The sequence below is a fragment of the Lactuca virosa genome, chromosome 4 (genome assembly GCF_052849685.1).
Source record: "Lactuca virosa cultivar CGN04683 chromosome 4, Lactuca_virosa_CGN04683_v6, whole genome shotgun sequence".
In the NCBI taxonomy this organism is placed as follows: domain Eukaryota; kingdom Viridiplantae; phylum Streptophyta; class Magnoliopsida; order Asterales; family Asteraceae; genus Lactuca; species Lactuca virosa.
Window position 1 is genome coordinate 170,726,311 of NC_136429.1, and position 12,937 is coordinate 170,739,247.

At 41.0% G+C, this 12,937-nt stretch overlaps 1 protein-coding gene across 1 annotated transcript; it reads right to left on the minus strand.

The window, feature by feature from the left end:
- Positions 1–3,055: 3,055 nt before the first annotated feature.
- LOC145105351 (uncharacterized) lies at positions 3,056–3,898 on the minus strand. Its single transcript, XM_079042474.1, has one exon. It carries the CDS (start codon positions 3,896–3,898, stop codon positions 3,056–3,058), a length of 843 nt encoding a protein of 280 aa, XP_078898600.1.
- Positions 3,899–12,937: the final 9,039 nt, after the last annotated feature.

Here is a 12,937-nt window from a genome sequence, read left to right on the forward strand (position 1 = left end):
AATTAATCTCTTTTAGCCAGAAAATTAATTCTTAATTAATTCTTGACTAATATTAATTAAACTATATGATTTCTCCTTTAATATATTATTCTTATAATATATTAATAAATCATAATTAAAACTTTCTCTCCTTAATTCATCCTACATATTGCTATGGTGAAGGCAACCCAAAAGGACCATACTCATAATCGGGTCAAGTACATACCAAAATAGTTATGGACTTAGACACTAATCCAACACTTACAACTTACTACATTTTTCAACTACAGTTTCAACAGCATTTTACCACAACATTTTACAACTTACTACATTTTTTAACTACAGTTTCAATAGCATTTTACCACAACATTTTACAACTTACTACATCACTAAAATCTTATGAACTCACCAGCTTAATTGCTGATCAACTCTTTCAAATAACTTGTATTCTCAGGAGCCTAGTAGACAGGTACTCGCACTGGGATTCAGAAGATGGAGCAGTATAGCTTCAAGTCTTGTTTTATTATTTTCTTAGGTATTCTATGTTTTGTGAACACATACCTTGTAAACACTTTCTTTCTAATGAAATGGTTGTTCATTACTTTGCATACTATGATGCATGTCTTGTGATACTAAACATGACATCCTCCACCCCAGAGTGTTTCCGTCGTTCCGGTTTTGGGGTGTGACAACTAACCTCCCTAGAAAACAGGAACTGATTGACCAAAAGATAAAGATAATAAAACTAACAAATAAGACCTAAAATAATAAGATAATAATAAGATTCTGATCCAACTTCAAACTGGCCCAACACTTGTGTCTTGGCTCGATGGCCCACCTGCATCATTCTCCCCTTCCTCGAAAGGACTTGACCTCGAGTCCAATGGATCATCCAGCTCTAGTAGGAACGGAGCCAAATCAGCCACATTAAAAATGGTGGACACATTATAGTGACCTGGAAGATCGATCTTATATGCATTGTCATTAATCCGCTTTAACACTCGAAATGGACCATCAGCCCGAGGCCATAACTTACCTGCTCGACCCCCGGGGAAATGTTCTTTGTTGAGATGTACCCACACCAGATCACCTTCCTGGAAGACAACTTTCTTGCGTCCCATATTAGCACGCCGCTGATAAACTATGTTATTTTTAGTGATTTTCTCTCGCACCTGCTGATGTATAAGCTTGATCTGAGCGACTCGGTCATCTCCTTCTGCACTAAAATATCCAGTAGTTGGCAAAGGGGCAAGATCCAAGGGTGTAAAGGGATTTCGACTGTAGACAACCAGAAAAGGACTCATCCCGGCGGAGCGATGTGTAGACCGATTATAAGCAAACTCGGCCTGAGGAAGAATCACATCCCACTATTTGGGATTGGACCCCACGAGACTACGCAACAGATTCCCAAGGCCCCGGTTCGTAACCTCAGTTTGTCCATCACTTTGCGGGTGATGGTCACTACTAAAATTAAGTCGGGAACCCAAGCATTTCCATAAAGTGCGCCAAAAATGGCTCACGAATTTCACATCTCGATAAGATGTTAAGGTTTTTGGTACACCATGCAAGCGTACGATCTCAGCAAAATATAAGCGGGCAATCTGACTAGCATCACAAGTCTTAGCACACGGAATAAAATGACTCATTTTAGAGAACCGATCCACGACTAGCATGATCGAGTCTTTCTGCCGTTGTGTCCGGGGAAGGCCTACCACAAAATCAAGACTGACATCGTCCCACGGCCCCTCAGGAACTAGTAATGGTGTGTATAAATCGGCATTAGAGCAATGTGCCTTTGCGACGTGGCCCACGCGACACTGATCCACCACCCCCGTCACCGCAGCGCTCATCTTTGGCGAAAAAAACGTTCCTTGATCAGCTGCAGAGTCTTGTCTCTTCCAAAATGTCATGCGAGGGCCCCTTGATGCCCCTCCAAAATAATAGCATCGCGTAAAGAATATTGCGGAAAACACAAACAGATTCCCTTAAACAAAAAACCCTCATGCAAGGAATATTCATTCGCAATGGTTGTCCTACAAAATTTCCACATCGCTGAAAAATCTGGATCATCCGGATAAAGGGTAAAGAACAGTTCAAATGCATATATCCGCAATTGAAGGGATGTGAGCAACCCCCGACGCCGACTCAAGGCATCAGCCACAGTGTTTGTAGCCCCGGACTTGTGCTTTATAACAAAAGAAAAATCTTGTAAGAACTCAACCCATTTGGCATGTCGAGGGTTCAACTTATGTTGTCCCTGTATAAATCGTAGTGCTTGGTGATCCGAAAACAAAATGAACTCAATATGCAATAAATAATGGCGCCAGAATTCTAGACTTCGAATGATAGCAAAAAATTCATTATCATACGTGCTAAATTTTTGTTTTGCATCACTCAGATTTTCGCTAAAGAAAGCAACTGGACGACCTTCTTGACTAAGGACCCCTCCAATGCCATGCCCGGATGCATCACATTCAACTTGGAAGGTTTTCTGGAAGTTGGGCAGCGCTAAAACATGGGCGCTGGTGATGCAACGCTTCAGCTCGTTGAATGCGAGTGTCGTGGCTGGAGTCCAACAAAACAACTTCCCCTTCAAGCACTCTGTGATAGGAGCTGCTACTGCACTGAAGTTGCGGATGAAACGGCGGTAAAAAGATGCCAACCCAAGGAAACTTCTTACTTCGTGAATTGTGGTTGGTAACGGCCATGAAGTCACAGCTGCTACTTTGGACTCGTCCATTCGAATGCCATACCCCGAAATAAATTATCCCAAAAACAAGACCTCGGATGTTAGAAAACAACACTTATTACCGTTAGCATTAAGTTTTTGTCCCTTGAGAATAGTGAAGACCTGACGAAGGTGCTCGAGGTGGTGTGGAACATCCTGACTAAAAACTAAAATATCATCAAAATAAACCACTACATATTGCCCTATAAGTGGTTTAAAAATATGATTCATTAGCCTCATGAACGTGCTCGGTGCATTGGAAAGGCTGAAAGGCATGAACATCCATTCATATAGGCCATCCCTTGTCGTGAACTCCGTCTTCCATTCGTCCTCGGGTCGCATCCTGATCTAATGATAGTCGCTCGTTAGATCGATCTTAGAAAAAACCGAGGATCCATGTAGTTGATCCAGAAGGTCATCTAATCGAGGAATGGGAAATCGGTACTTGATTGTAATTTTATTGACAGCGCGGCTGTCAATACACATTTGGTAAACTACGTTTGCTTTAGGGACGAGTAGAGCCGGTACCGCACACGGGCTCATGCTTTCCCGAATCAGCCCTTTGTCAAGCAATTCAACGACTTGCCTTTGGAGTTCTTCGTATTCATTCGGGTTCATCCGGTATGCGGGTTTATTAGAAATGGTGGCTCCGAGCGTGAAGTCGATACAATATTGTATTTCTCTAACGAGTGGGAGACTAGTGGGAATGTTTTTTGGCATAACATCTTGAAACCCGGCGAGAAGGGGTTGGACTTCTGGAGGGGGTTCCGTTGCTGTTGGGTTGGCTTCCGTGATGAGTAGGCTGAACATCAAAGTGGGTTTTGTGGCCCGGGTAAAGTCTAAAAATTCTGATTTGGTAAGTATCAAGGCTTCGGTTCCCGCATCTCGAGTGTCAAGAGGACCTAACTGGACGTTAACCCCTTCTTTTTTAAACGTATAAGTGTTTAAGTACCCGTCATGCTTTGTTTTCCGGTCATACTGCCAAGGTCGACCCAAGAGGATGTGACAAGCATCCATTGGAATGACCTCACACCAAATTTCATCTGAATAACGAGATCCTATGCTAAACTGAACTAGGCACCGATGTTTCACTTTTACCACATTTCCTTTCTTCAACCATGTCAACTGATAGGGGTCCGGATGATCTACCACTTGAAGTCCTAATTTTTCGACCATAACATCAGCCACCATATTCTCGTAACTACCCCCTTCAATAACGATTATGCACACCTTTCCTTTAACAGTACCCTATGTTCGAAAAATGTTGTTACGAAGCCAACGGTTATCATCGGTGTTACGGGTGGGGTTTGTACTAAGGACTCGTTGAGCAATGAGAGCTTCACCTTTTTTCGGGTATACCACTTCTGTGTGTTCCTCCTCGTGGTTTTCTTCCTCTTCATCGTAAACAGGTAGGGTCTCCTCTGTTAGAGTGACACGTTGGGTGTTAAGGCAGTCCCTAGAAAAATGCCCCAAGCCACCACACTTGAAACAACGGGGCGTCGCTCGTGTTTTGGGTGTGCCTGAGTCACTTAAGCTCTCGATTCTAGCTGTGTTGAAACGGTTGGTTGGGGTTCCTCCTAATGTCGATTTTGGAGTTTCAGTCTTCACTAGGGTAGGTCAGCTCCCGGTAGTCTTGGCTTTTGTTTTTAGTTGTTTTTCCACTTTTAGGGCTAAGTGACAGACATCGTTGAATGACCAGTAGGATTGCAGTTGGACAATATCTGCAATTTCTGGTTTTAGTGGTCCAAAAAATCTTGCAATGACTTGTTCCTCTTCCTCTTCTACCCCGCACCTCATGCGTAATCGATCAAACTCACAAATTAGATCATGAACTGAGGTTGACCGCTGGGAGACGTTGTGATACTCCAAAAATGCTTCCTGACGAAAATCTGGTGGAAGAAACTTCTCCCTGAGGAGTTTCTTCATCTTTTCCCACGTGGCTACCGTAGTTCTTCCTTCCTGGTTTCTTTTTTTTCATGTTTTCCCACCATAGCGACGCATATTTACGAAGTTTAAGGGCTACAAAATTTACCTTGTAATTCTCGGGAATATCACGCAGGTCAAAGACACGTTCCACTGTTTGGAGCCAATCAAGGAACGGGTCAGGAGCAGTCTTACCATCAAACTCTGGAACATCAATTTTGACTCCAAGGTTTTGAAGTAGTCCCGATCTCTGTTCCCTTTGTTCAAACAGGTTTCGTTGGTGATTTTGGGCAAACGGGTTGTCATGATTATCCCTCTCTCCCCAGATGAATGGGTCAGTCTCCGTCCCTTATTCTGAATACCGTTCTTGTTGTATCTCAAGGTCCCAGACCCTTTGCTGCAGCCTTGCTATCTCCTCAACATCTCGTGGGTTGTGCGGGTAATCCTCGTTGCCTCTATTGGCGTTTCTGTGGGGATTCGTTTGCATGCGTCCTCCACGATCCCCCATGGTTGAATCTTGTTGAGCTCTGATACCAACTGATGCAGTTCCCTCTGATATCACAAGCAATCACACAGAGATACGAAGGTGAATTCTTCTCTCATTGCCTTCTAAAAAATAACAAAAAAACTCTCGTCTAATTGACAAAACTCAAACTATAAAAATGTCTAACCTCCCTAGAAAACAGGAACTGATTGACCAAAAGATAAAGATACTTGATGTGAATTATTAACATTGGTTTGGCATGCGGAATTAAAGAACACACAATGAACACGGTGATTTTGGTGTTTAAGAGATGCATTCGATTATGTATAGTGTTACAAAAAGGGATCTAGATCTAAATCTACATAAATAACAGACACTTACACACTCAATTTTACATCTCTCAAGCACACCTCTACATGTGGAATAAACCCACCTTATATAGAGGTGTTTACATGTCTCTCTCTCACTCTCTATCTCATGTCACAAGGCTAATGCACCACATGCAAGTGGGTCTACAAAAGTCAAACCATTTACAAAGTCATACATGGATAACTTTGTACCCAACATTCTCCCCCTCAAAGTTAGGAATGGATGACCCACCTTAAATCTTCCAAAATCGAGCAACTACGCGATCCGAGCCTCAAGCGTGACACATGTTGAGATGAACTTCAAATCTTCGAATCTTCCATGATTCTTCAATTTGGGTTCTAGGATGTGAGACCATACGAACCGAGCATCAACGAATGATCAAGAGCTATTCAAACTCCAAATAATCACCCTAAAGTTGAGCATAAAAACACACCCCAAAAATCTTCAATAAATCCAAACCCATCTCGAACCGAAATCACTTCCGAATCTCCAATCCCATCATTTCATAAACTTCAAAAATTCAAGGTCACTTCGGTCTTCAAATCCGCGTAATATGAAAAATTCAACTTCGAATTTCCATATAAATTTCTCCCCCTTTTTATAATCGAAATTTGATTATAAAACCTTCAAGGAAAGAGAACGTGCTCTATTCGGAATTTTTCGTGTCAAAACTCCCCCTTAACATGTGGCATAAACTTTTTCCTTCAATCTGGAAAACTGAAAAAATCTTCAATTTTTAGCTTCGTTCACGGACCGCCTTTGACAAAATTTCTCAAAAATTGTTATAAATTGTCAATTTCAAAATTTTGTAGTGACCCGGTGCGCACAAAACAGCCAAAAATACGAAACTCTCCCCCTTTTTCGAAGCTGGGTAGAAAGCGTCAATTCGCATAAGCTGCAGGGGCCTGAAATGCATATTTTTCAATTTCTTAGCAAAATCAGTCCATTTTCGAAATTGGGCAAAACCTGCCAAATTGTCAAAACATTAAGAACCAATGTCGAAACTTTTTGCCTTATTGCATCAAATTGTCGAAAATTTCTCCCAAATGTCGAAAATTTGTAATATGTGGCAAACTGTCGAAACTTTAGGGACCATTTTCGAAAATTCTGCATACTTCTTCAAAACTGTCGAAATAAACTCCAACTTTTCGAAATTTTATCCCAAATGTAGAAATTTGTAAAATGTGACAAACTTTCGAAACAATAAGGACTAATTTCAAAACTTTTGGTTTCTTCTTCCCCAATCCGTTTCCCAGGTAACGAAGATTTCCATTGCTACAAAACCTTCGTTAGCTGAAACCCAAAAACTTTGTTAATTGATATCCAATTCTCACAACCAAAACTTTCGAAACTTATTAATAACCAAAATCTTCGTTAGTCGACATCTATGCCCAAATAGTCGACTATCGATACTCAATATCCAAATCGTCGTTAGTCGACATCGATTCCCACATCTTCGTTAGTAAGGCAACCCCAGTTATCGACCTTCACTTTTCACTGTTCAACCATTTGTTACTTGGCATCTAGTCGACATTAAATATTCGTTATCAGCCCACTCCATCTCAATCCCAAATTCGTTTTTAAGCAACGACCATCAATGTGTAACAAATCGTCCTTAGCTTTCATTCCAGTCGATATCAAAATTAATCGACTCCAATAAACGAATTCCAAACTTTCGATTCAACATCAAGTGACATCGAGTGTCGACTCCGATACTCAATTCCAAACCAACAATCTACAATCGAAATATCTGACTTCGCTATTACACATATTCTGTACAAGCGAACAAATCCAGTAAAGATGAATGTCGATCCCAAGCAACTGATTTTGCTTTCGTTGTTCATTCCCGTTCCTCTTCTCAACCGAAATCACATAGCCTCATATTTTACTATTAACAAGTGAAAATCAATTGTTCGTTCATGGACATTCGCACCCTCGACCATCGATTTAGAATTGAAGATCCAAAATTGAATCCAGCCACTCGACATCAAATTTAATTTTTCGTTACTCAACAATCTACCACTCAAACTCGATCCTTCGATTCTCAAAGCTTTGATTAACCTTCGTTCTCCAGTATCACTCCTTCGTTCTCCAGTCCAAACTTTCGTCTCCAAAAACATCGACTATCATCAATTCCAAACAATCTGACTCCAAAATCGATTTCAACCACAAATTCAATGCCAACTATAACTCTCATTAACCAATTTCAATTCGAGATTCACTGAACGACAATCAAAAGTTCAATTTTGACTTTTCTTTGACTTTTCTGAATTCGTCAGTCAGTAAACACAAATTCATGAATCTATCATCGATTTTCAGATCGAACTGAGAATATTCAACTTGTTCTTCAACATATTCAACATTTCTTGATCATATTCTCCAAAATCAAGACTTCGATTGATGATTTTCTGAACATCAACAAGAACAAAATTGACTCGAAATCAAACAAGTTACTCAATATCGATTCACAGTTTCAGATTAACCAGCAATACTAATCGATTAACAGAATCATGAAAATGAAAATAGAACTCAAGAATATAAGATTAAAGAGTAATCGATGAAAGAGTAGCCGATGAAAAACTGGAATAAACTTGGAATAAATTGTACAACTGGTAAAGCACATGCGTACAGATTGACTTATCAACAAGCAAATGATATCGGGTCAATATATTTGAATGAGCTTGAGATAAACAGATTCCAAACAATATTTGATTGCAAATTGGTCTTAACTTGATTGGTAAATAGTAACGAATTTGAAAACGGATGAAAAACATGGGCTCCATAATGGATTAATGAACAGTAACATCATTGCAAATTAAGAATCAAATCGAACGAATGGATAAGAAATTGGATTGGGATTGATCAATAGAAAAAATTATTGGATCTAAACAAATGCGTTTTTCAAAAAAAATTGATCCAACGAATCAAAATGATCAAAAATCAAGAACGCAACACACGAATCATCAAGACTAAGAGAGATCATAGAGAGAGACTCACCAAAAATGCTCCAATTGTGACAAATTTTGCCAAACCGAGAATCGTTCTTCACAAAATTATGTTGATCTTCGAAGACCTGTATTAGAACAAAGTTCTGGTCAGATCGATAGATTCTAAGCAGAAACATAATTAAAGACGTAATGAAGAACACAGGAATGGTTTAACTAATGTCGAATGATTAAACTTTAACACCTCAGAAGAGCTCGATTAAGAACTTCGACTGTAGAGGTGTTTAGGGTTACAAAGCAATAATAACTATAATCACGTTAGTTTCTAAGGCATACATGCATGCACTATTTATAGCTAAGCCCTACTCAATAATCACGGATGTACAGGCCCAATCCGGATATACAATACTAAGCCCATGACGCAACATAAGATACCCAACAATCTCCCTTTTTGCGTCAATGGAGCCGAAAGCTCAGTTCGGTTGAGCTATAGAAGACTTCTTGACAGTCTTGAACACATTCGGTATGATGGCCAAAAGAGTATGACGAAAAGTGATATACCACCGAAGCATGTCTGTGAAGTTCTTCTTGTCTGCCTTAGAGTTCCGCTTACACCGATGGATGATACTAATTATGTGCTCTAAGCAGTCCGTTGAGAACAGATGCTTGTCAACAAGAGCGAAAAGAAATTTGTTGGCTTCGCCTCTTGTGAACATCACTGTGAGATGTTTAGAATCAATTTGACCCATCTTCATTTTATTCACATCTCCAGGTTTTGCAGTTAGCTTTACAGTGGGTTTCTTATTCAAAACTTTAGCTATCTCCTGATCCATTGCAGCTACTTCATGGATATAGGAGGCCAACATCCTCTTTAGATGATCTAGGATCGGCTCATATTCTTTCGCATTGGTGAGCAGTATGTTAAACAACAAGATCCAATCATGAGGATTCAAGTTTGGAAGATCTGCCAGGGATATAACCGAAACCGAGTTTGCTGAACCTCGGGTTATTTTGAAACGAACATTGATAAACTTCCCTGCAGGCGAAGGTTTCAACACCTTGACAGTTGTAATCTTCTGTGCACTCCATGTCAGGTACTGAGGCTGACCGAACTTGAGATAAAAATCGATGAGTTCACGATCAACCTGAGGGTGAGGTGAGGGAACTTGAACAGTCGAATCAAAGCAATGAAAAGTAAATGCCTTCCGTGTTATAGGCATATCAAACTGTGAGTCCCTCGAATTCTCACAATCAAAAGAAGCTACAGGTTCCAGCCAGTACACGCTCGGAAACTCTATTGCTTCTTTGATGAGCGTTTCTCTAGTCCAAAGAGGAAACAAGGCCTTCTTGCAGTTTAAGGCATCTTGCTCTTCTTTGTTCTTTTGCTCCCTCTCTTCTGCATCCTTCGCAACCCGAAGGGTTTTATCCAATTCCTTATCCCTTTTCTTTCATTTCAGGGCTTCGGCAATTGTTTCCTCTTCATCACTATCATCAGCAAGTCCCTTCTTTTTATCTTGATTACCAGAACCCGAAGCTTCATTACCCTTCGGTTCGGTTTTGACAGTGACCTTCGGTTGAGTCGTTTGAACACCTTCTCCCCCTTGTTTTGGAGGTACGAATCTCTCCGAAACACCCTTCATTTCATGTAAGAGTGCAAGGGCAGGAAGAAGCTTGGAAGTCAGATGATTCCTGATGGTCAGAGTAAGTATCGGATCATGAGCACTAAGAAGATTGGTTAGCATATTCGTTACATCACCAGCACAACTCCGGAATACAGCTCGCTCAGTCTTCAATAATGAAATCTCCCTTTCAGCTTGAGCCAATTGAACTTTCTAAACTTCAATAGTAGGGGCTTGTCGTGCAAGATCCTCCTTTAATGCACTCTCCTTCGCTAAATCAGCCTGGTGTGTTTCAAGGCAAGAATTCACTGAGCTAAGTAGAGAAGTGTTCTCAGCTTGAATGGAAGAACGAACATTCTCAAATTTAGCTTGCTCCTCTTGAAGTGACTTGGATAAATAATCAACTGAAGCGTTCACTTTAGCTGCATTTGAATCAGCATGACCTTTGAGGGATTCGAGAAAAATCTGAGAACTGTGAACAAGTTCTGCAACTTCAGTAGTGGCCTTCTTGCAAGAAGAAGTGGAAGCTTCAACCGCCTTTGTTGATTTGTCTATAGCTCCAGTATATTGCTCAAAAGCGGTGTCCAGAAAAGCTTTGAGCACAACATCGTTATATGTTTTTGTAGAGGCAAGCAATTGATCAAGTTTCTCATCTAGACTCTGCACTTGTTGTCTGGTGACAGGAGCCTCTTCATATTCGTCTGTTGGAAGCCGATAAGGACTGTAATAAGTCGAGTCAAACTCAACATTATCACCACCGAGAGTATCACCAGAATCGGTTGAAGGTGAGGGTGAAAGAGGTTTGGAAGTAACCGGAGGTTCGGTTTCAGTATTAGCCCCCGTATTAGATATGTTGACGTTGACTGGAGGTTCGATTGTTGTGGTGGTGGGAGTAGTTGTGGTAGTTTCTTGTGAAAAGATAGGAGGTGGTAAAGGAGTTGTAGAGATTGGTATGGTACTAACTGGTGGTGGTGGTGGAATACAAGTAACCGAAACTGGAACAGTGGTTTTCGGTGGAGAGGGAGGAGGTGTTGGAATCTTGTCATTAAGTGGTTCAGTTGGAGTTGGAGAACGAGGAGGTGTATTACCTCTCGGTGAACCATGATGCTGAACTTCCTCTTCTTCATCTGCCGATCGCTCCTCATCATTGTCTGAGCTTGAAGGAGAAGGACTTTTTGATTTCTTTGCCATCTTTTTAACCTTCTTTGGAGCCGAAGAATCACCCTTTTCAGCCTTTCGGTTTTTAGACTTGGCAGCTTTAGACGAAGGACCTTCGGTTGTCACTTTCTTGGTATTTGCCCTTTTGCCTCGGTTAGCTGGCTTTTCCACAGCTTCTAAAGCAGCTTGCTGTTCAGGAGTCAGTGCTCTTGGTCCTTCTGGAGGAAGCTTTCGGTATTCGGCCATAACTTTACTTTCGGCTGACACACACCTGTACATCGTCTCAGGTATTGAACCATTGTGGGAGAACTTGGTGGCATCGGAGAAGATGATCTTCTTCGTATGAAAAGTAGCTACATAAGAGACCAATGAATCCTTCATGACTGGAATCTGCAAAGTATCAATGGCCCTGCGTGTGACGATGGTCCAGAAACGTCGACAAGAAATCTCAGAATGTCTCGTCGAAGTGTTGAGACTTTGTACCAATTGCGACCAAATGATCGACCCATAATCGAGATTAATTCCATTGTAGAGACCATAGAGAATGGTCAGAAAACCCTTACTAGTACCATCTCCGCTAAACCCTTGTTGAGAAGAGTAAGCAATTCATTCCATTGTGGCGGCAAACACGATTTCTTAATCTTCGTCACTGTGGTAAGAACATCAGTGTATCCCATCTCGTAAAGCATCATAAACAGTTGGGTTGTAGTGACGAAATCGGGAGAGATAACAAAGGCATCGACAGCAAGCTATAACAGGGAATAGAATCGTCCTTTCGAAATTGATGCCTTGTGCGAGAAGATTTGAAAGTAAATCCTCTCCTTGTTCTTGTCATAGGTTGCAGTACAATAGACTTGGGAAAGAAGAGACATTGGGACAGATTCCACTTGTGTAAGTGCGATAACCAGAGGAGAGTATTTGAGACATTCAACAACCTGGAGCATGTACGAATCATACAGAAAGGGGTTCAGTTGAATGATCATGTTCTGATTGGGTTTGATCACGAGCAATGAGGACGAAGCGGTTTGATCTTGAACAGATGAGGAATCCGCCATTGTTGAGGTAAGGAAGAAGATGAACAGCTGCAAATCGCCTTGTGTATTTGAGAGAATTTGAAGAAGGGAAGAAGGTACAATTTGTGCGAGAAACCCTTTATATACCGTTGACAGGAGAGAGAAAGAATCTTCGTGATGATGATACGATCACTGAAACGTCGCCTGAAAAAGCGTGATGTGACAGCTTGGTTTCCCCAGATAGACGTCAGCAAGCGTGGGTTTAGGAACCGTTCAAATTCACGCGCCCAAAATCTTATCCACATATCGTCTTTTCAAATTCACCTTCGCTCCAGATGTGATAATAACCACTTTCGCGCCTAAAAGAAACTTCAAACGAGCCATAAGAAACATCAACCAGAATTTTGGAAAATCACAAAGTATTTTCGTGCAAGAGTGTGCCAAAAATTAAGAAATAAAGCAAAATGTGTATAGGATGTGAGTGATGTCTGTTAGAAGACATAACGCAGATGATTACGGGCATGAATCTCTTCCTTCAAAGTCAAGAGAGACTTAAAGTGATTGCGTGGTTTCCCGAGAAAATACGATCGAGTGCTTGTAAAGAAACACCGAAAGGCTTCTTTTAAATAATAGTCTAAGGGTGGCTTATCTTCAACCGAACATCGATTCTTAACATAAGACCGAACGTTGGATGAAGTACTTGTGAGACCGATATGGTC

Excerpts from the sequence above, each read along its gene's own strand:
- LOC145105351 (XM_079042474.1), bottom strand. The coding sequence starts at position 3,898 with ATGGTGGCTGATGTTATGGTCGAAAAATTAGGACTTCAAGTGGTAGAT.